Source organism: Desmodus rotundus, chromosome 1 (genome assembly GCF_022682495.2).
Source record: "Desmodus rotundus isolate HL8 chromosome 1, HLdesRot8A.1, whole genome shotgun sequence".
Lineage (NCBI taxonomy): Eukaryota > Metazoa > Chordata > Mammalia > Chiroptera > Phyllostomidae > Desmodus > Desmodus rotundus.
Window position 1 is genome coordinate 175747884 of NC_071387.1, and position 24528 is coordinate 175772411.

General features: G+C 37.1%; 2 protein-coding genes and 1 long non-coding RNA gene across 7 annotated transcripts in view; 1 reads left to right on the top strand and 2 right to left on the bottom strand.

Moving 5' to 3' along the window:
* Window positions 1-1904: 1904 nt before the first annotated feature.
* LOC112320991 (uncharacterized) lies at window positions 1905-5102 on the bottom strand. The gene is made up of 3 exons (XR_002976469.4): window positions 4988-5102; window positions 4751-4880; window positions 1905-4362 (listed from the first exon to the last, which is right to left on the bottom strand). It is a non-coding gene; the product is annotated as an uncharacterized lncRNA (long non-coding RNA).
* SMIM15 (small integral membrane protein 15) lies at window positions 5067-8397 on the top strand. Of its 3 annotated transcripts, XM_053913408.2 has the most exons (3): window positions 5187-5384; window positions 6378-6515; window positions 7397-8397. In XM_053913408.2, exon 3 carries the CDS (start codon window positions 7424-7426, stop codon window positions 7646-7648), a length of 225 nt encoding a protein of 74 aa, XP_053769383.1. In that variant the 5' UTR covers window positions 5187-5384; window positions 6378-6515; window positions 7397-7423; the 3' UTR covers window positions 7649-8397. The 3 variants fall into 3 exon arrangements, 2 of the variants coding, with proteins under 2 accessions (XP_053769385.1, XP_053769383.1); XM_053913410.1 differs by lacking the exons at window positions 5187-5384; window positions 6378-6515 and adding an exon at window positions 5067-5180 and having other exon boundaries at window positions 7412-8397; XR_008425430.1 differs by lacking the exons at window positions 5187-5384; window positions 7397-8397 and adding an exon at window positions 5393-5581 and having other exon boundaries at window positions 6378-6509.
* A 9594-nt stretch (window positions 8398-17991) lies between these two features.
* The window catches only part of NDUFAF2 (NADH:ubiquinone oxidoreductase complex assembly factor 2), a 156756-nt gene continuing 150219 nt past the window's right edge, over window positions 17992-24528 (bottom strand). For all 3 annotated transcript variants that reach the window (XM_053913398.2, XM_024578412.4, XM_053913393.1), the window contains one exon: window positions 17992-18316. In XM_053913398.2, the coding sequence (XP_053769373.1) occupies window positions 18068-18316 (249 nt within the window). In that variant the 3' untranslated portion in view covers window positions 17992-18067. The remainder of the gene's footprint in view (window positions 18317-24528) is intronic.

Genomic DNA, 24528 nt, shown 5'->3' on the forward strand with positions numbered 1-24528 from the left:
ATATGGATTAGTTTTTCCAATTGGACAGCAATTATTTAATTAGAAGATGCCAGGACAGAAGTAAAAGGTGACTTGACATAGCTAATATAATTACATCATTTAGAGACGGATGTAATAATTGAGCTTCTAGATTCAGCAGGAAAGCTTAGTGTCTCTCAAAACTAACAGGACTGCAAACCAAGGCTTCAGAAGGATTTGCTGGAAATTTTACCCTCTCAAAAGGGTGCCCTTCTAACTACAGGGCATTAGTATGCTGCAAGTGCATATATAGTATATTCTGGAGACACAGAATTAAATTGTAAAGGTAAATAATTTCAGTGTTTAAAAGCAGAAACACCCAATTTTCAGTATTATGTGAAAAGATTCTATGAACTACTCAAAGCAGCAATATATAACTACCTGTATTAACTGTATTTCTAAAGTGCATGGAAAAGGGCAGAAACAGCAAAAAATAATCAACGAGAGAAACATCTGTTATCTAACTTCAGTATTTCTCCTGCAATCTGCTTTGGGACTCATAAAGGTGGAAAAATATCTAGAGAGGGCATCTAGCCCGCATATACACTCATACCCCGCTTTCAAAGATCTCTGTTTAGATCTCTAGTATAGCTTGTTCTTATCTTATTTCTCAGCACCTACAGTCTAGGACTAATTCCTTTTATCTTACCAATGAAGATGAGGAATCACTACATTCCTAATACATACTTTTATATTCTTGGAAATCTTGAAGTAACTAATCTTCTTTCATTAACAAGCTAAGCACAGTTATTTACTTTTCCCCAAACATCTTATTTACTAATCTTTAGACCTCTTTTTACTGGGGCATCCCTTATTACTTTTGAAACCTACCACAATGATTTGGTATTTTAATATGAGCTTCCCAGCTTCCCAGGATTTACATTATTTCATGGTTTGTTCAGATGAGATCGGAGACGTTCAGGGTGGTTATGGCCATAGACTCATGATTTGTTCAAGCACTACCAGTTTTATTTGTAAGTAGGAATGCTATAACTTGGAATCAATTATTCAAAACAATATTATTGGTTCTGGGGTAATTGATCTCATATAACTTATATTGTAGTGGGAAAAACTGATAATAAATAAACCAGTAAAGAAATAAGATGCCAAATTGAGGTTTTGTGAAAAAAATAAGTGATGGGGTAGAGAGGGCTTTCCTGAGGAGGAAGGCAGGCAGTAGACCTGCAAAAACATGAGAATAATGTTCCAAGAAAGTTTTGGCCAAAGTGGTCTAAATAGTTATCTTGCCATATATATTTACATGCTTTCCTTCTGAATTAGATAACCTTGCACTGATCCATACTGAATCTTATTAGTTTGAAGACTAATTCTATCTTTTAAATGTGCTTCATTACCTCCTTAGTTGGTAAAGCCCGAAAGTTTTCAAGAAGCATGCCTTAAGCAAGTATTTCATAGTATTAGCTAATTATTTAAATTACATTTAACAATGGGTGAAAAATAACAATATTTGAAAAAAATTCTTTGTGTTGTTGGGTAGGTCTAAATGAACTTCCTAGAAAATAATAATTTGGTGACACTTTGTAGGCAAACTGGCTGGAAGCAAACTGGCAGAGTAAGATCCCTTCAGAAGATAAGACTGAAGAGAGGATGGGATCACTGATCCGCTGGTCTAACAGTGAAAGGGCCCCACAGAGAAGTTGGAGGTTGGTAGACCGTTCCTGTATGTGAGGTGAAGTGGCAAATCAGCTGTCAAGGTTGGAGGGACCCTTCTGCACCTCCACCCCTCTTTGAGACATTATGCTACCACCTGGGTAACAGGCAATTTTAAAGTACAGGAAGATTTTAGTTGTGATTATCAGTTAATTAACAATTTTAGAATCAAAAAACATACTTTCATTTTATGAAGTCGGCATTTTTGCCTAGTCTTTGGATATTAAAAAAGACCAGGGACTTTGGCAGATGTGCTTAGAACCCTGCTGTACTTTGGGAGTCTCTGGTTCCTTATCTGTAAAAAGGGTGTTAAGAACACTATTGCGTGGGGTTGTTTAGTATCAGGATTAGTGTAACAGACGTGAAGCATCCAGCTCAGTAGCTGGTACATAGTAAGAACTCAAAATAGCTTTAAAATTATTCTTCAGTATGATCTTCTAGATATCATGACTGTTTAATGACATATATATGCCCATTAAGAAATGTGTTTACATTCTGTATCTTTGAAAGAAAAAAACTCACAAAATAAAACTTAAGAAACCAAATCCATCAAAATAAGTCAAATATGTGAAGTGTTACCACATGGAAACAAGCAAAATGTTGAGAAGGTAAGAAAGCTCTCAAAATATTTAGTCAGATCTAGATTACTATGAGAATCTTATCCAGGTTTCACTCATTTGCAATTTTGACAGGAGTCAGGGTGAAATGTAACTTTCTACCATCCAAGGGAAAAATACTTTTAAACAAACACATGACATAAACTAAGAATTACCTTTTTAAGAGGAAAAAAAGCTGTTACTACTTCGTGAAACTCCATTGTCAAAACAGAATCGCAAAGAAACAGCCATGCTCAACCTTGTTCATCTCATGGCACACACAAACCAACTACTGAAACTGCCGCATACCAAAAAACATATTTTTTGCAGATCTGACCAAAAACAAGTATAATTTTGATTCATTCACATTGGACTGCTATTGTTGCGTTGACTGTTGTCATTTTTTAATTTGACAATCTAAAGGGAAGAGGTCAGTGCCCCTGACTAAATAATCAGATACTGCATGTTTTAAAAATTCATGCCGGCACACAGGCTGAAAACCACTGAAACAGAGTGACTAATGCAGATGGGGCTGGTGGTGTGATATGCTACACAGAAATTATTCCAATGGAAAGACAAACCCTCCTTAATGAAGTGTAAAGTTTAGTTATCAATAATTTGGTTAGTTACATGGGTAAGACTTTATTTCTTAAAAATAAACACTGGCCAACCTTATTTCCTTGTTATTCTAAGTTGGCATTCTGAAAGACACTTGAGAGGAGTATTAAAACCCAATTAAGGACTTTTTCAAGTAAAGAATAAGACCTTAAGAAAACTGGCTATGATGTTTCCACTAAATTTCTTATGCTGCTGCTGTTTAAGAAGCATAGAAAAGGTACAGGGAATAAGTAGCATAAATGGTAGGTACAAAATAGACAGGGGGAGGTTAAGAATAGTACAGGAAATGTAGAAGCCAAAGAACTTGTCTGTACAACCCATGGACATGAATTAAGGGAGGGGAATGCGAGTGGCGGGGGGTGCCTGGCGGAGGGGAATAAAGGGATAAAATGGGACAACTGTTGTAGCATAATCAATCAAATATCTTTACAAGACAAATAAAGAAGCATAAGTCAGAAAAATGGCCAAATCCAGTCCAACTGACAAAATTTTAATGCTGAAAAAACACCAGAGATAACCTAGTACACTTTCCACAAACAGAAAAGGAAACAGGCTCAGAGTGGCTTAAAGTATACACATCAGCAGGGGCAAGTGAATCTCAACTCACAAACTAAGACTTTCACTACAGAAAGAACCAGTCTTGGCACCACCTCTCATGAAGGCAATGCAGGTTGCAATAAGGAGCTCAGCAGTTGCAACTCCATCCTATTCCTGAACTTGCAGCCTGCTCTGGAACGGGAAGCTAGCTCAGTAATATCTGACTGTAAAAGCATGGTCTAACACTAGAGCCCAAGAGCTACATACAGTGTTTCCTCCTTATGTGCAAAATCTTCTGGCCCAAGACTTCTCTGTGTTTAACAAGGGATGCAGCAGAGCCAACTGCTGGAGAGGCAGTAATTGGGAAGACTGTCTCTTCACCTTAGCTTTGTAATAAAGGACGTTAAAATAAATTCTGACCCCCCTCCTGGAATTCCTATTTGGGCAAGTTTTAAAAGTTCATCTATCATTACCTCCAGCAAGTAAAGTGTTCAGTACACACAATCCAGTGACTGAGTCGGGCTTTTTTTCTGGCTACTACAGGTACAGGCTAGATCCAGCAGGACAAGCTTTGAAACCATCACCCAAGTCTTTAAACAAGATCGAGTAAGGAAACTGCTGCTGCTAATACAACATGCAAACATTAACATATGCCCAACGAACATTATTTTAGATTATTTGCCAAAAGCCCGTTCCCTGGTAAACAACAGTTAACGTTGTTATACCTAAACTAGTTATACATGTTACAGCTTGCTCCTCAAAGAGAACATTCTACAGTCTTTCAAGAATAAAAACCTTCTGTATTTGTCATACAACAATGAAGAGGTCTTGCAACATTTGTAGGAGTAGACAAACAGAGCAGTTCACTGCAAGCAATCACGAAATTCAGTCACCAACCAAACCAGAGCTCATCTTTCAGTTCCTGTAGATTAGAAGACAATATTAATTCACTCCTTCTGCTTGTTGACTTTTGTATCCCTTTCTTTGTGTACTGAAAGAACAAGTGCCTCTGTGGGAGCTCTATGCCCAGTATAATTATTTATCGTTTACTTTGGGCAAATATCGACCATTTTTTTGTGAAATGAGTTAGGTTCTTAAATTAAAAACAAACAACAAAAAGCCCTCCTCACACAGCATGGCTGCACTTGCCCTTAGTAACCAGATTCGGTGCAGCCACCAGGGTCCAATTGCTGTTTTGCCTCCTCCACGTCAGGCTTTAACTACTGTCCAACCAGGAGAGGAGCAAAGGAGGACTTGTGAACCAAAAGGAACTCGCCAGAATACTTCGGGAGTCGTGGTGTGCCCCTCACCTTGATTGTGGGGACCAACTCTTTTCTTGCCGACGCTCTTTGGTCCGAGTTTCCAGGGACCTCAGACCTCATCTACCGGGGCCTCCATCACCTGGCTCCCGCAGGGAACGGGGACTGTTTCCCGGCTGGCCTAGGGGGCAAAGGTAGAAGACCTCAGGGGATCCGAACCCATTCCCGCAGGCCTGCGCCCACCCTCGCCGGCACGTCAGTCCCGGAGCTGGCCCGGCGCGGCAGCACCTGGCGCTCGCGGAAACCCCGGAGCCGTCGTACCCCCGCCCATCGTCCTGGAAGCGGAGGTCCCGGGACGCACGCAGCTATGGCGCAGCCGGAAACTGGCCTCTCGACTTTCTCAGGCCGGATTCAGACTGGGGCAGACCTGTGGGCGGGGCAGGAAAGCCGAGGCTTCCGCATTCCTGCTTCCGGCCCGGTGGTGAGTGGCGGGTTGGGGTCCGAGCCGAAGGTCCTGGGCACGGGGAGCGGGAGGATGGGGTGCTGCAGCGAGGTTTCGCCCTCGTCCCCAGGGGAGGCGGCCGCGGCTCGGGAGACGCGAGGTGTGGCGGGGCCTACCCCGCGTTCCCGGGACGGCCGCTCCGAGTCCCGCAGGGTGTGCACTGGCCGAGGCCGACATCGTCGGGTGAATGTGGGCCCTCAGGGACTGGTGGCTAGATAGGTTAACGAAGGAAGAATGAACTAGGGGAAAACCTCGGGAAGAGGCGGAAGTGTCACCAGCTACAGCTTCGGGCGCGGGTCTGGTCCGCAGATCAAGCCCGGTGAACCCCTTACGGAAGGAAGAAGAGTACTATCCCTGAAAGTGTGGGGGGCACAAAGGAGGTGTTAACGCTTTTCTTTGTGTTAATGGTTAAAACTTGGCCACAAATCAGGCCCTTCACTCCCGCTTTACCCTTTATTGCAAAGTTCTTTTGCTTATCCCTGTATTTCGTATTAGTTAATTCATTGCTGGGCTGGAGGAGTTCAAACGGACTGATTAGTGTAGGGCCTAGGTCTGGCTGTGTAGGTGAGGATTTGGGGGGATGGGAAGGTGGGCTACGATATTTAACATCCTAGGCAGTTTAATGTGTTTTCAGTTGAAAGTGTGAAGAAACCTGAGGATATAATTAAAATCAGTGGCAGTTTTCTTGAGGTGATGGAATTGTGGATAGTTTATGTTTTGTTTTGGATATCTCTTTTGATTGTTTTATGGAGAACGCAAATCGTATAATAGGGAGAGAAAAAAGAACCTTTAAAGAGTAAGGCGAGGTGTTTGATTTTGTAATTATGTACTTAATCCTGTAAATGCTGTAACATCAGTGAGCTAGCATCTTTTTATGTGAGTTATAAAATTTATGATTGTATTGTTTAAATAAGTTACTTAGTTAAAATACGTGATCTCCAGTAATTAGAATTTTCTTAGAGGGCATTTGCAGTTGTAGTAATTATTTCTTTTTTGCGAAGTAGGAAGAGATACCGTAGATAGTAGATGTCTTTGGTGTGCCAGGCAATTCTAGGTGCCATTTATAGGTTGCCTATCTACAATTTAGAAGTTTTTCACTTAACTTGTATTATAATTATCCTGAAAGTTGTGACTTAAACTTTTTATTCTGTTATCTATTCTTTTCAACCCCTCCAGCATATAGAAAATAAACCTCTCAAAAGCGTATAGTAGAGCTAAAGAAGAAGACAATCAACCAAGGTTCATCTATCTGAAATTGTAATTGGCTCACTAATAATCCCAGGACAAAGTTAGAGATCACAGCTCAAGCCTAAGGTAGATAATTTTTTAAATCCCAGCTGAAAATATGAGTAACTGTATACAGACCCATTCCTACCACGGTATTCTAATTCTCCTCTTTGAATAGGGGTTGACCTAAATGTGAAAGGTAGAAAAGCCTCTGGGGCAGAAAAAAAAATGACACTCAAATCTACACTATCCTCATTTGCCAGATGGCCCTCCCTTATCAACTCAAAAGGGAACAAATGCATGGCACCTGTTAGGGTTAATTTTCTCATTATTAAATATATTCTCATTTATTACATTATGTCTTCAATAAGAGTCCTCAAACCTGAAAGAGGACATAAAATAGTATGTCACATTTTGCTTTTATCTCTTTGCATCTGAATGTGGATATTACTGTTGTTTCTTCTTTCTATTCCTGGAAGTGGGCATTCACTACTTCTTCTCCAAGCATTTCATGTAGTCTGGCTTGTCTTTTTCACACACCAAATTTGATGATTTGTATTTTTGTTAATTAGTAATCAATAGTATTAAGGCTATGTCAAAAAAAAGATCAATGAGGCTCAATAGTTTCCTGGAATGACTATATAAAACTCAAGATTCTTATAAAAGTTTGCTGCTAAAATTTATCTTGATTATAGGCAGCTTGTGAAAATGCATAGCCTTTATGACAGATTCCACATGGTTTTCACTTTTATCTTCTATACCTTTCCATCTTTTGAGTGTCATTCTTGTTGTCCTAATTGAATTATTCTTTTTTAAGGTGCTACTCATCTACTAAAATAGTACTAATTAATACTTTTAAAAATCAACTAATGAGTGATAATGGAATTCTAAGTTAACTGATTGTATGATATAACTTTTTCAAAATTTGATTAACCATATATTCTTTTCTCTTGTTCTCTTCCCCCCAGCCTCCCTTTCCTAAGACCGCTACAGAGATGTTTGACGTAAAGGCTTGGGCCGAGTATATTGTGGAGTGGGCTGCAAAGGACCCATACGGCTTCCTTACAACAGTTATTTTGGCCCTTACTCCATTGTTTCTAGCAAGTGCTGTACTGTCCTGGAAATTGGCCAAGATGATTGAGGCCAGGGAAAAGGAGCAAAAGAAAAAACAAAAACGTCAAGAAAATATTGCCAAAGCTAAACGACTAAAAAAGGACTGAAGAAATGAACAGGCTCTGGCACTGTAGAAAACTTATTTGGGAAATTATGCAGCTTTGCCAGGACCCTCTGAGGTTTTTCTTTTCTGGATTTATGACTAGTAAATGAAGTTTGAGCATATGGAAGATTCACGTTAGTTCTGACCTCTGCTATAGCAACTTTTAAGCTTCAGTATAGAAGTCTTTTGACAGTTATTGTAAATTGGCATTTATTATACTACAAATTCTTTATGACTGACTTAGTCATTTGCCATTTTGCAGCTTATGTCCTGAAATGTAAACATCCTGTGGGGGGAAAAAATGACTTTAGAGTATGAACTCTATTCAAATACTGGCTCAAAATGGGGTCCTGTTCTGGATGAAGGAAACTAAGAATGTAAAAATGAGAATTGTCCTGAGGTGAAAAGTGTGATTTGGCTTAAAAGAAATGCAGTATATTAATTACATCTTTTATCCTTCTTATTTCTTAGAATCATTCTGGCTTTCTCAAAGCAAAATATTATTAATCAATGAGTACTTAAATTTTCTGCATTTTTCTCATTTTAGCCTTTGAGATACTGGTAATTATCAGATATCCTGCCTTTTTAAAATATAATTTTATAAAAAATTCTTATTATTTTGTCTATATAGAATACCACCTACTGGATATAACAATTTTTGTACTTACGAACACTGCCATTTACTTAGAGATGACTTGTTGAATAGAGTAACGCTATGATATAAAGCTTGCAATAAAAATGCCAAACCTTGTAGTGCTTTGGAACCAGTTTGTTCTTGCTTGTCCTAATTAGAAATGTGAAGTAGTTAAAATGTCTTAGCTGATAATTTGCTGATTATGCAGATGCCACTTTTCCTTTTTATTCCATTTGTTTTAACTTGTGGTGGTGTCCTGTAATTTTTGATCAAACAAGTTCATAGTGAAAATTAAAATTTCAAAATTTCTTTTAAGGAACTCTTAAAGAGTAAGTCATATTTCATAAATGGTAAAAAAGTCTTAACATTTAGAAAAAAATTTTTGGCATAGTAGTAATTGGGTAGTAATTATGTCAAAATGAATATGTGTTGTAATTAGAAATAAAATGCTAAAGGATATTTCTTTAAGTATAACGAACTTTTTACTATGAAATACAGCTTTTATATATGCATAGTCCAATAATTTTACTTGCTATCAGTATTTAATAGCTTATTAATATTTTCTCCATCTCTGGTAATGAATTTTAAATTACAGAAATTGTCCAAGAGCTTTAATTTAAAAATGAAAGTAGATATTGAAATAAATTTGATACTTTTTTATAAGGAGGTGCTGGGTTTTGTCTTTTGGGGGGAGGGTAGTAAATAAAACAAGTTAGATATGTTACAGAAGTTAGACTTTTCAAAGGGTTATGAATTTCATGTATAGCTAATAAACATTCTTGTAAAAATTGAGGGTAATGCTTTTCAAATGAGAACCCAAGGACCCCTGAGAATATTTATGGACTGGTATGAACAATACTTACTTATTTAGGTTGTCAGTTCCTACTTGATGCCACTGCAATCAACACATTGCAACCCTAGGCATTGAAGTAATTCAGTGTTTAGTTATGAGTTAGTAATTCAAGTTACCTAGGATATGCTTATTGTATTACTGAAATTAAAATTTCAAAAAATGCTTAGGTATAACTACTAACCCTTATGGATCTGCAGAGACCAGTTTGAGAAAAACTATTAAGATGTATCTAAAGTGCTTTCAGGTCTCTGCCATCAAGCTGTTAATAAAAATAATTAATATACATATGTACCACTTTTTGCCACATTTTAGAGTAAAAGTACTATAGCAAAAGATGTATTCATCTCAATCTCCATTTATCTACTAAAGCTGTGGTTTCACTGGTTCTGTTGTGATAATGTAAAGGTATTTATTTAACTGAAATCTTTTAAAAATAATTTATTTTAAAGTCCTAACTCATTTCAATTTTAAATTTGTTTGGCATATACCATTTGTTGTTTCTTCAGCTTCCCCCAACATTTATGGAGCCTTTTTATACATGTGAGGTCAACAGATTTTACAGTATTTGTGTATGTGTGTGTGTGGCAGAGGGATTCAAAATAGATAACTACTGTGAGATTTGGGATTCTTCAGAAAAACCAATCTTCTCTCATTGTAACAAATAATACTGTCGTTGAAAGAATCCCATTTACTATTATCCAGAATATTTCTTTTAAAATTTGCCTATTGTTTGAAGTTGAGAAATAATACAATCAATTACCTTTTTTTGGCTGGTTTTGGGGGTGAAAAACAGGCTGCCTGTAACAAACATTTAACCCTTCCACCCTCTGTAACACACACACACACATAGTTTTTGTGTCAGAATTTGATCCATGTGATAAACTTCAGCATGGTACTATTAATTTATTAGATGTGCAGGGCATTTTTTTAAATTTCTTGAAATTAAGCATATTGGAAATAAGTTTAGGGAGCTATGAGCTGGAAACCCCAATGTTGAAATAAATTAGTTAATTTTGTTATGGTGAAGTAAGGAAAAGTGGCAAGGGGGCACTTTACACCTCCTGTGTTTTAAATTAGAGAAAGTTTGATTCTTGTTTAGGCATGATTGTTTTTATGCTTGCAACTGGTTATAGGACCACTCTGATTTACTTCATATCTGGAATAAATATGTAAGGACAAATTCTTTATTTCTCAAACATTAGAAGGGATTCAATGTTCAAATACCAAAAGTTTTGGAAACACAAGGTAAAACTTAGGATTTATTCCTGTGTGGTTGGTTACCTTGGAGTCTTTAAACTTAATTTGACTACCACAGACTTTCCTCAACTATATATTTTTTTCTCCAAAGAACACAAAGTTTGAAAAAGCCTTGGCTAAATAAATTCAGGTTTCATTTTAAATAGTGTGGTTCATGAGATGGCATTAAGAAAATATATTGGTACTGGTTCAGGGCTGATTGAGAAATAAAAATAGAGAAGGAAAGATAAGTACCATATGATTTTACTCACATGAAATCTAATGAACATTATGAACTAACAAGCAAATTAGAGACAGACTCATGGACAGCAGGCTGAGAGCTGTAGGGGCAGGGAGGGGAGCTGGGGGCAGGTGGAGGGATTGAGCAAAAAAGAGACCTCAGGGACACAAGACTGGTGCTTGTGGGGGTTGGGGGAGGTGGAAGAGGAGGGTAAAGGGGAGGTAAATGGTGATGGCTGGAGACTCAGTGTGGTGAACACAGTACAGTGCACAGATGATGTGTTGTGGAATTGTGCATCTGAAACCTGTATAATATTGTTAAACAGTGTCACCCCAATAAATTCAATAAAAAGAGAAAAATATATTTTAGTAATGTAAAAAAAAAAAAGAAAGAAGCAACAGCCAGAAATCTGTTACTAAAAGTAGGAATGGAAAAAGATAATAGATAACGGAAAAGTATTTCTTCCATTTTTGTTAATTTTTAACTTAAAATATCTAAGGCATAATTATTAGGGTAGATTTACATGATTAAACTCAACAGACTGCCCTGACTAGTGTGGCTCAGTAGGTTGGGCATCGTTCCACGTCGTTCCACAAAGTGAAGTGTCCCCAGTTTTATTCTTGGTTAGTGCACGTGTCTGCATTGGGAGTTCGTCCTGGTTCAGGAGCATACAAGAGGTAAACAGTGTTTTCTCTCTCACATTCACGTTTCTCCTCTCCCAACCCTCTCTCTATAAATAAATAAATAAATAAATAAATAAATAAATAAATAAATCTTTAAATGCAACAGACAACACACTTTCTATAGTGGAGCTGTTTTACAATGTAATAAGCCCATTACTGATATAAAAATATGCTAAATGCATGTACTGTAGAGGCATAAGAAATCAAAGGATTTACCTCTGAGAAAGTACTTAATATATATATAACAATCTACTTATTTAAAATGAACATCTTTTGAAATTTAAAAAAATGCATAGGTTTGAATTCTATCTTGAAGAGATGAAAAACATTTTCATTTAAGAAATATAAATGCCCAAAATATAGTTATTTAAAATATGAAATACTGTGGACAAGCTAAAATGTTATTTAACACTTAATTCTGCTTTGCCTGTGCCTGGTCTAAAAGCCAAGTATAATGAAAAGATTGCTAGGCCAAGATTACAGTTCACTTTTTTTGTAGGACATTTAACTCTGTTCTGATACTACCTAACAGTACAACTGGTCATCCTAAAAATGTTGGCCTTGAGGAAAGCAGTGTGGATGGGTTACTATAAACTTCCCCACCTGTCAAAATCACTTTGAAAGGGCATACTCTACTAATGACAGTGGGCCAGTACCATCTTACTATAAGAGATTTTCCTACCTGGGCTCAACTGGAACTTCTTGTTTTTTGCTGCTTATGTAAAACATCTTAAATGAAAACTAAGTATTAAAATCAACATAAACTCTGTCATATGTTAAGATATCTATAAACATGCTCTATGGCAAATGTTTACAACATGTATATAGAATACAATTAATAAACTAATAGGTATTTGGCAATAGAAATATGCAGGCATGTTAGAAATTTACAATTTTTCCTGTAATCTAAGATTCAAAAACCTTTTTTTTTGTAATCCTGATCTGAGGACACTTTTTCATTGCTTTTAGAGAGAAAGGAGGGGAGAGAAAGGAGAGAGAGAAACATCAATGAGAGAAGCATTGATTGGTTGCCTTCTCGAGGATTGTACATGCTTGGACTGGGGATTGAAGCTGCATCCTAGGTATGTGTCCTGACTGGGAATCAAACCCGAAACCCTTCAGTTATTGGACAAGGCTCCAACCACCTGAGTCACACTGGCCGGGGCAAAAACATCTTAATCTTAATTTACAATCACTCTACAAATTTTACCTACTTTTATGTTGTCTAATGACTAGTTCCTATTTTGCCTCTATGGTATAATGTGCTAATACCATGATGTAAAGAGACAGAATGTTTAACATGATAGTAACAAGGCTGCTGAAATATTAGTATTATCACCTAGTGACTTTGTCATTCAATAAATATGCTATGGTGATTACATATGATTACTTGTTTTAGCATAATAAAGTTGTATTTTTATGTGGTTTATTAAGTAATAAAAATTTTGACCATCTTTTAAGTAAAAATCTTAACCTATGTTTTTAGGAGTTCAGTGTTAACACTTAACCAAGGATTTTAAAAATCCTTTATTCAGAGCATTAAAACTTGGGCCATTTATGTACTACCTATTTACTGAGTATCTATTATAATGCCAAACACTCTAAAAAGAACTCTGTATTAAAATTAATGACTAATTAGCAACAAAACTTGGTAATATACTTCAGAAAAATGTATGACTGTTCAAAAATACTTTTGTAATAATACAGTGTTTAATGTTGTCATCTGTCTACATCTTTCTTCAATATACAAGCCACTGGGACCCCACCATCAGTGGAATCACTCTCTTAGAATTCTCTCCTATTTTCCATTTTCTCAAAGTAATTTTTAAGCCCAAGGAATTCTAATTATTATACTATTTCTCTGTTTACTGTTCTTTTAGAGTTTTGTGATGGATAGTCTACTTATATTGGTCCTAATTCATGTTTTCAACACCAACCTCAATCCATAAGCTAGCTTTTGTCTCATCTACTCATCAACAGCATTATGGTTTTTTCCCCCATTTATCAACTAAAATTTTTTAAAGATTTATTTATTTTTAGAGAGAGGTAAAGGGAGGGAGAAAGGAAGAGAGACCTCAATGTGCAAGAGATACATAGATCAGTTGCCTCTTGCACTCCCCCAAGTGGGGATCTGGCCTGCAACCCAGGCATGTGCCCTGACTGGGAATCGAACCAGTGACCTTATGGTTCACAGGCCGACACCCAATTCACTGAGCAACACCAGCCAGGGCAATCAACTAAATTTTCTTGGCCTGAAAATGTTTTATTCAATTTTATGTTCCTTAAAAAAAAATTATTGTGTTTTTTCTATTATCATTTAATCTCCTTATATCCCCTCCCCAAAGCCATAATCACCATACTGTTGCCCATGTCCATGAGTCCTTTCTTTTTGCTCAATTCTTCCAACCCCTAACCTCCCCCCAACCCCACCTTAGCTGTCATCCTGCTCTCTATAAGTCTGTCTGTATTCTGCTGTTAGTTCAGTTTGTTCATTGGATTCCACATACGAGTGAAATCATGTGGTATTTATCTTCCACCGACTGGCTTATTTCACTTAGCATAATGTTCTTCAGGTCCATCCACGCTGTCACAAAGGGCAAAATTTTCCTTTTTTATAGCTTAGTAGTATTCCATTGTGTAAATGACCCATAGTTGTTTTATCCACTCATCTACTGATGGACTCTTGGCTGATTAAAAATCCTGGCGATTTTATATGACGCTGCAATGAACACAGGGGTGCTTAAGTACTTTTGAAGTAGTGTTTTGAGTTCCTTCAGATAAATCCCCAGAAAAGGGATCACTGGGTAAAAAGACAGATCCATTTTTAATTTTTTGAGGTAATCTCCATAGTGCTTTCCACAGTAGCTGCACCAATCTGCATTCCCACCAACAGTACAAAAGGGTTCCCCTTTCTCCACATCCTCACCAGCACTTGTTTGTTGATTCATTGATGATAGCTACTCTGACAGGTGTGAGATGATATCTCATTGTGGTTTTAATTTGCATTTCTCTGATGATTAGTGACGCTGAGCATGTTTTCATATGTCTACTGGCCATCTGTATGTACTCCTTGGAGAAGTGTCTGTTCAGGTTCTTTGCCAATTCTTTAATTGGATTGTTTGTTTTTGGTGTTAAGTTTTGTAAGTCATTATAAATTTTTGGTATTAATTAATGCTTTATCAAATGTATCAGTGAATATGTTCTCCCATTCTGTGTTGTCTTTTTGTTGATGTTTTCCTTTGCTGAGAAAAACCTTTTTAGTTTGATGTAGTCCCAATTTGTTTATTTTTTTTTCTTTTGATTCAATGGGGAGATATATCTGATAAAAAAAATTTCTACAGGCATTGTCAGAGATTTTGCTATGTAGTTTTCTATGATTTTTATGGTTTTGAGTCTAGTATTTAAGTTTTTGATCCATTTTGAATTTGTTCTTTTGTGTGGTATAAGAAGGTGGTCTAGTTTCATTCTGATGCTCGTATCTGACCAATTTTCCCAACACCATTTATTGAATAAACTGTCTTTAGTCCATTTTATGTTCTTGCTTTGTCTGTTTAATATTAATTGACTATAAAGGTGTGGGTTTAATTCTGGGCTCTCTGTTCTGTTCCATTGATCTATGTGTCTGTTTTTATGTTTTTGATTACTATGGCCTTGTAGTTTGATATTAGGTAGTGTGATTCCTCCAACTTTGTTCTTCTTTCTCAGGATTGCTGATGCATGTGGGGCCTTTTGTGTTTCTATATGAATTTTTGAAATATTTGTTCTAGTTCTGTGAAATACGGCATTGGACTCTTGATAGGAATGGTGTTGAGTTTATGTTGAATTAAACGAATTTAATTGTGTTGCATTGTGCTGGATTGCTCTGGATAGTATGGACATTGTAATGATGTTAATTCTTCCTATTCATGAACATGGGATTTGCTTCCATTTATTTGTATGTTCTTCAATTTCCTTCTCAGTGTGTCATACTTTTCTGAGTACAGGTCTTTTACATCCTTGGTTAGGTTAGTCCTAGGTATTTTATTCTTTTTGAAGCAATTGTGCATGGGATTGTTTTCTTAATTTACCTTTCTGTTAGTTTGTTATCGGCATATAAAAATGCAACTAATTTCTGGATATTAATTTTGTATCCTGCTACTTTGCTGAATTCATTTATTAGTTGTAGTAGTTTCTTGGTGGAATCCTTGGGGTTCTCTATGGACAGTATGATGTCATCTGCACATAAAGACAGTTTTACTTCTTCCTTTCCAATTTGGGTGCCTTTTATTTCTTCTTCTCTAATTGCTGCAGCTAGGACTTCCAGTACCATGTTAATAAGACAGGTTAAAGTGGACATCCCTGTCTTGTTCACAATCTTAAGGGGAACCTCTATAGGTTTTCCCTGTTGAGTATACTGGCAGTGGGTTTGTCATATATGGCCTTTATTATGTTTAGGTATGTTCCCTCTGTTTCTACTTTACTGAAAGTTGTTATCACAAATAGGTGCTAGATTTTACCAAATGCTTTTTCTGCATCTATTGGTATGATCTAGTGGTTTTTATTCTTATTTTTTTTTAATGTGGTGAATCACATTTATTGACTTGCGAATGTTGTACCAACCTTGCATTCCCAGAATAAACCCCACTTGATCATGTATATGATCTTTTTGATGCATTGTTGTATTTGGTTTGCTGATTTTTTTTGAGGACTTTAGCATCTATGGTCATCAGGGATATTGGCCCATAATTTTCTTTTTTGGTAGTCTTTATCTGGTTCTAGAATTAGGATAATGCTGGCCTCTTAAAATGAGTTTGGGAGCCTTCCCCTCTCTTGAATTTTTTGAAATACTTTGAGAAGGAGAGGTGTTAGTTCTTCACAGAATGTTTGGTGAAATTCACCTGTGAAGCCATCTGGTCCAGGGCTTTTGTTTGTTGAGAGTTTTTGATTACTGCTTCAATTTCACTAGGTGTAGTGTGTCTATTCAGATTCTCCAATTCTTCCTGATTTAGTTTTGGAAGATTCTATGTTTCTAGGAATTATATTTTGTCCAGGTTGTCCAGTTTGTTGGCATGTAGGGCATGTAGTTGTTCATAATATTTTCTTACAATCCTTTGTATTACTTTGGTGTCAGTTGTTATTTCTCCTCTTTTACTTCTGATTTTATTTATTTGGGTCCTCTCTTTTTTTCTGCATGAATCTGGTTAAGGTTTCATCAATCTTGTTTATCTTTTCAAAGAACCAGCTCTTGGATTCATTGATCTTTTGCCCTGACTGGGAATCGAACTGGCGACGCTTTGGTTTGCAGGCTGGTGCTTCATTGAGCCACACCAGCCAGGGAATAGGGGTCTGTGTTTTTTTATATTCCCATTTTGGCTGCCTCTGTGTGTTTGTTTCTGTGTATTAGGTATATCTGCAAGACTCTGGTGCAGCCCTAAGACAAACCCTGCCTGTGACTAGCCCTGGGCAACCTGTTTGGAGCTATCAACTATCCACAGTGTGTGGTTCCCTCTGCTAGGCCTGGATGTGTACAGAAAGAACCAGGCTGCACACTAAGGCTGGCTTTTATCACCACTGGGCCTGGGGGAGGGTCAGTTAAAGTCTCAGAGCTCCCAGCGATCTGCTTCTGAACACAGGCTTTCTGTTGAGTTTATCATTGAAAGTCTTCCAGCTGTATTCCTCAGCGGCAGGGCTTAAATACCACAGGGTAGGGCAGAGTAATTCCTGTGGGCGGGGCTACTGGTTCCTTTCAGGTTGATGCCGTTCAGAGAGGAGTATTCTGTCTGAGAAAGACAGCTTCTGCAGTATGGAAAATGACTCAGCACAGGGACCCTTGTGGCTGTTCCTTCAGTTCTTTCCCTAGAGCCACCAGCCCCAGAGTCTCCTCATGTGTCTTTAGTCCACCCTGCCCTTCCTCTGCTAGAGCCCAGGGTAAGTGGCTGAAACAGAATTTTGTGTGTTGGCCCTTTAAGAGGCCCTCTGCATCTCCAGCCATCACTCCCCGGTGGACTGATACCCCACTGCTTTTCATAGCCACATGTTATTTGGGTTCCTTTCCTGGTTCTAGTGCTATAGGCTGGGGAGCCCAGTTTGTGGTTTAGACCCCACAATTCTCAGAGGGAACCCCCCAGCCGCTGAAATATCCCTCCAGAACTTCAGCTGCCACTGTGGGGGCCCACATGGCCCTCTTGCACCTCCTCTGTACTTCCTACCAGTCTTGTTGTCCTGAAGAGGTTTCTTCTGTCTGCGCTTGGTTATAAGGCTTCCTTCCAGCTAGTGTACAGTTAGTTATTCAGGATGATTTCTCTACAACTTAGTTGTAATTCCAGATTAGTCCTGGGACGAGATTAGTGTAGCTTCTACTTACTCCTCTGCCATCTTGGGTCTCTCAATTTTATGTTCTAGATTAGTCCTTAGAAACTTACAGAGTGCCTCTTTAGAACTATCAGTCTTCTCATTTTTTTCTTTTATATTTGATTATTTAGGATAGCTCACTATCCTTATTATCTCTGCCAAGATATATCTTGGGGATTTTTAAATGGTAAGGATCCAAAATTCTGACCATTCACACCTACATGTTATTTCCTACGGCAGCACATTCATAAACAGAATGATGACTAAATCGAATGAAGTTTAAAAGAAGTTAGTTCATAACCTCACCTTTCTTATGCATCCTGAAAAGGAATTCTTAAGTTTAATGAAATAGAGAACTATTGTATAGTCATATAATCACAAAGTAAGTTTTTACTTTATTTAATAGTCACATATGTATAGATAAAACAAATTTTTACCACAGTGCATTATTGATTGTGCTTCTTGCTGTCTTGTGGCATCCAGGATCCTGGTTGAAAAGTTTTCCCAGTGGTGGTGGGAGCCACTGAGGGTTCTTCTTTTCCAAAGTATGGAGCAGATGCATGCCCTTTAATCTGCGTTTCAACAGGTGGAGCCAAGAGTTCATTGCTTTCTTTACTAAGGAGTTTTTCTTTTTCATAAAATTCTTTGCTTTTTATTTTAATTTCTTCTCTATATTTTTCATTCTTTAGTATTTCCTGTATGAATATATAAATGAAAGAAACTTAAATTTCTAGCTAGAAGACAACAACCTACAGGTTTTAAGAAAAAAAAACAGCTAATAAAAAACAAAGTACATATATATATATATATATAACACTTGCTTTGCATTCAAATAATATATAGATGTATACAAGATAAGTTTGAGAAAGCTATCTTATTATATACCAGTGTTACTGTATTTTGCTGTGTATAGTGTGCTCCCATGCATAATGTGCACCCATATTTTTGTGTGCATTATACACTATTATACCCATGGTATGTAATCATTATAATATGTATCCTTATTTTTCCCTAAAAAATTTGGGGAAAAAAGTGTGTGTTATACACAGCAAAATACAGTATTTGAATTAAACAGCTCTGTTCTCATATACTATAATAAAAAGACACAAAGGACCACAACATACAAATATTTACTTCCCAACAAGTGAAACAAACTATTTAACATGAATTATTACACAAGGCATAAAAGTGACTCTATCAAAGATTTTCTAAGCCTAACAGCTATTTTTTGCCTCAAAACTAATCATCAGAGATTATACCTTTTACTAGAGATGAAGTAAAGGTAAGATGGCCTCAGAAAGATGCCCCCACCAGTCTTTTTTCTATGGGAGTTAAAGCATGGAGCCAAGGACACCCTCTATCCTGCCAGAACCAAGGCCCATCTACTTCCCACTCACCTCTGGAGTGGGAAGGCAGTGAAGACGTGGAATGGAATTGGAGTTTATCCTGCCCTACACACCAGTTCCAGACAGGTACTTTGCAGTTGGAAATATTTCCTCAAATCAGTGCAAGCAATTTTTGCAATGCAGTCTGTCTCTCAGATTTGCTATTCTAGCTGTAAAGCTCTATACCCCAAATTACAAGGAATCTATTACTGTATTTTACTGACTACAAGTCCATCAAATTTAAGAAACACCATTGTTATATGTACCACTAAAAATGGCAATTATACTCCTTCACACCTAATTTCAGAGATGGTAAAATCTGAAAAGATATGCATCTTAAAAACAGATGAAATAGAGTAATTATATATTTTTGTTGATTACTTCCTCCTATCTTAATGGTTATTTCTAAGTGGGTATAATTTTTAATGTTCTTTTTGCTATGGTATTTTCTGATTTTATTTTTAAATCCTCACATGAGAATATGTTTATTGATTTGAGAGAGAGAAACATTGATCAGTTTCCTCCCATAAGTGACTCGACTGGGGATTGAACCCACAACCTAGGTGTATGCCCTAACCAGGGATCGAACTTGCAACCTTTTAGTGCACAGGGTGATATGCCAACCCAACCAACTGAACCACACAGCAAGGGCTATTTTTCGATTTTTTTAAGAGAACATATTTAGAATATGAAAAAACTTATTAATGTAACTAGTATCTGACAACACTGTCAACCAACTAACTACTCACAAGTTATTTCTTAATTTTAACATTTAAAAAAATGACACTTAAAAGCAACATCTGGGTATCTAAATGTATGACACAATCTTGGTTTCTAATGTGAATTTCAAGCAATAATCCTTTAAAAACATAAGCACCAATATTTAAAATTACATCTAAAATAATGGTTTGTACTTAAAGTGAAAAAAAGGTTTTAGGGGCTACAGTGTTACAGACTTTTAGTTTTAGACGCAAAGAAGGGCCCATCTAATGAAACTTCCCCCTCAAAGCAAATGTGAAGGAAAGAATATTTATAAATATTCTTGTAATCTCCACAAAGTAGACCAATTCCCCACAAGTAGTTTACTTCGATAACTACAGTAACTATGAGCTTAAGAGACAGCTGCTGTGAGTGAGGGTGACAGTGATCTTCGCCTCTCATACACCCCGTAGAATTCTCAGGTGAGGTGACCATATATCCCAAAGAAAATCCCTCAATATGATCTTGGAGGTAGTGGAAGTAAAAGAAAATACTTTTCCATGCCTCTCCACTCTTCAAGATCCTCTTTGAACTAGTGTCTTCATGGAAGTTCTTTCTCATGAGCAGGTGAGAGGATCAGGACTGAGTTGAACTTGCACTAGCAACCCAACACAGGCAGCAAGCAGCTACTGAGTATTGGTTTGCAGCTCGCTTGGTTTTTGTATGAGGATGACACATGGCCTGAAGCTGCCTGTGCCTACTTTTCTTCAGTTCTACTGTTGCAGTCTTAAACCTGGTGCAAGCCTATGCCTTCTGCATTAAAAGGAAATGGAGGGCAGAGAGCTGTTCTTTTTTCCTGCCTTCACATAATTTCTCTTTACTCGCCATTACTCTGCCAAGTCTTTCTTATAGCAACTGCTTAGGCAAATGGAAAGCCAATCAGAATATGTTAATTAATTTAACATATGAAGATGGAGTAAAAATTTCAGAATTGAAAAACATGGAGGCTCTAATTTTTCCTAGAAAAGAATTTTCCTTTTGTCTTTTTAAAACAAAACTAATTGTATCAGTCTCCTGCTAACAGCTTCCCAGAAAATTAAACAGAGCATAAATCATTTATGAAAGAAAATCTGATTTTGTAAATATTTGGAATACAATGAAAGTATTTAGGTAGAAAAATGGGAATTTGTAGACTTACAGATAAATCATTTTGTAAGAAAGCCTATTTTACAGTAGAAACTGCCATAATGCATGAATTTTCCTTATATTTCCTTGGAATAATATCACCTTATGTCTCAAAATGTTTATCAGTTATAACAGTATGTTTATTTCAGCGTTTGTATGGGAATAAACCAAGAGTAAGTACATCTTTCTTCACATAAATGATTATTTATTATATTAAAATAAGTATTTATCCTTTTACATACTGCTTTTCTCCCTGTCAATAAAGGTTCTTTAATATTTTATGTAAAAATGTGCTTGTGTGAGCCCTGACCAGTTTGGCTCAATTGGTTGGGCATCGTTCCTCAAACTGAAAGGTCACTGGTTTGATTTCTGGTCAGGGCACATGCCTGGATTGTAGGTTTGGTCCCTGGTGGGGGAGCATACATGAGGCAACTGATTGATGTTTCTCTTTCACATCGATGTTTCTCTCCCTCTCTTTCTCCCTCCCTTCCCCTCTCTCTAAAAATGAATGAATAGGTACAGGGGTGGGGTACACATAAAGAGCTTCCCAGACAAAACACTAAAGGAGTTCTTCGTCACTAAACCATTATTATATGAAATGCTAGAGAGACTTACTTAAGAAAAAGATCAAAATTATAAACAATAAAATGGCAATAAATACATACCTATCAACAATTTAATCTAAAAAACAAATTAAGCAAACAGGAAGAACAGAGACAGAATCGTGGATATGTGGAACATTTTGATGGTTGCTAGATGAGAAGAGGTGTGGGGGGATGGGTGAAGAGGTGAGGGGAGTACAAATGGGTAGTTACAGAGTAGCCATGGGGGTGTAAAGTATGGTATAGGAAATGGAGCAGCCAAAGAACTTACACACATGACCCATGGGCATGAACAAAGGTGAGGGGGTTGCCTGAGGGAGTGGGAGGTGCTGGGTGGAGGGGAGCAAAGGGGAAAAATTGGAACTGTAGTAGCATAATCAATAAAATACAATTAAAAAATTAAAAATGAATAAATAAAATCTTTAAAAATAGGGTGGTTGTGTGGTATTTTATCACTTGAATTGTACGATGATTTATTTAATGAATACCCTACTGTTTCCAGTTCACTTTTTCATTTAAAAAAAAGCACTGTGGTGGTCATCCACATAGTTCCTTGACACAAACAAGTATAGTTTCAATTCCAAATCTACCTCTTACTAGCTGTACACCAAGAAAGTCACTCAACTTTTTTCAGTTTCAGTTTCTTTACCTGAAAATGAGAATAAAGTGACAGTGCATGTATAAATATTTACATCTTAAGTACTTATGTATATACTGTTCACATTGTCAGGTCTTCTGGAACTTTCTTAACAGTGGTTAAGAACATGGGCTCTGAAGCAAGGCTACCTGCATACATAAATTCCAGTTTTGCTATGTACTAGCTGGGAGATGCTGTCAATGTTGCTTAACCTTTGTGTCCCAGTTTCCTCATGTCTAAAGTCGAGCTAACAATGTTGTCTTCTTCAAAGGGCTACTGTAGCGACTGGGAAAGAACTAGGTGCTAAACATGGATGGTATAACATCTCAGGGTACAAATACTTTATACTCAGCACTTACACTTTAAGTACTTAAAATTTTAATCCACTAGTTTGTGAAAATTTTGTAAGTATCAGAATCCCCACATCAATTTCTACTCTTATGAAAACTAAACAGACAATATTCATAATTTTCTGGGATGAAAAGTCTCCAACGTTTGTAATGTACTGTAGCCTCCAACAAAGGCAGCAACCATTACCAGACTGAGATAAAAAGTGTTAGTAAGACATAATCTACAGGCTTGAGAAGAAGATGGAGTAACTGGTGCCAGACTAGTCTTGCCATAAATAACTAGAAAACCGGACGAAAACAGGACAAAAAGTAAACTTTTCAAATAGTAAACAACAGGCAGTGCAATACTATGATCCCTGAGAGAAGGGATACAAATGAGATAAGCTCTGTATCACCTTAGCTTTCTGTGTAGTGGCATATTATAGGCTGCTGCACAGGGTGGGGCCACCCAAGCAAAGGTTGGAGCTCTCATTGAGCTAATGAGATGTTTGCTGAGACGGAGGAAGCTAGAATTCTTGAGGCAGGGTATCAGAATTCACAGAAAGAGTACTAGAAATCTGCATAGGGGTCCACTTGCATGTTCAGCTGAACATTACATTGTATGTGGGTAGGGTGAGACTCTAGAGGGCCATGAATGTCAATTCCTGGCTTAAAGAATAGCTACTGTGAAGCTGTGAACTGAACAACTGCTGGAGTTTGCATGAGACTAGGAGACATTCAAGTTCCAATTAGCTAGAGATTCCTCACTGAACAGGTAGGGCATTCATATAAAGGCTTCCAAAAGATCACTCCTTAGGAGTAAGGATAAACTGGCATGTGAGTAGAGGTAACTCTAGACCTGCACTGTCTGATACAGTAGCTACTAGTGACACATGGCTATTTAAATTAAAATAAAATAATTCAGTCCCTCAATTGCACCAGACGCATTTCTTTAAAAAAAAAAGATTTTATTTATTTTTAGAGAGAGGTGAAGGGAGGGAGAGAGGGTGAGAAACATTGAAGTGAGAGAGAACATTGATCACTGCCTCTTGTATGCACCACATGCCCCAGAATGAACCCACAAGTCAGACATGTGCCCTGACCAGGAATCAAACTGGTGATGTTTTTCTTTGCAGAGTGATGCCCAGCCAACTGAGCCACAGTGGTCAGGGTGCACCTGACACATTTCAGGTGTTTAGTAGCCAAATATTACTAGTGGCTACCATATTGGAAAGTGCAGTTATAAAATATTTCCATCATTACAGAAACTCCTATTGGACAGCACTATTCTAGATCCACCCTAACGGAACTTGAAAATAAGTCTCCAAAAGTTTGCACTGATTCACATCTAAAATAATGTACTCCCAAACAAAACCCAGCATTTTTTAAAGGAAGATAACAAAATCCAGACAGTAAACAATATACTATTTCATTGTTCATCATTCAATCAAGAAGTGAAGGAAAAATGTGTGATCCAAAACCATTCAATATAAACAGAACCAAACATGACAGAAATGATAAAATTAACAGAGAAGGATTTTATCACAATTACTAGAAATATGTTCAAAGGCCTAAAAGGAAAATGAACATAAGAGAAAACAAGTAGAAACTATTTTTTAAAACCAAATGGAACTTCTAGAGGTGAAAAATACAGTATGTGAAATGAAAAAAGTGTAATGCATATGCTTAACAGCAAATTAGACACTACTAAAGAACAATGAGTCTGAAAACAAGGCATTGGAAACTATCTAAACTGAAGCAAGAGAGAGTAAAAGTTTAAAAAGTGAACCAGAACCAGAGCCTCAGTGAGCTGTAGGACAATATCATGCAGTCCAACATACATGTAATTGGAGTCACAGAAAGAGAAAAGAGAGGGAGGAGAGAAAATAATGACTAAAAATATTTCAAATAGATAAGTATATAAATCTACATATCCAAGGAACTAAAAAAGCTCCAAGCAGGATAAATATAAAGCCAAGGCACATCAAAATCAATTGCTAAAAACTACTGATAAGTAGAAAATCTTAAAATCAGCTACAGCAAAAAAGATATATTTATACAAGAGACAAA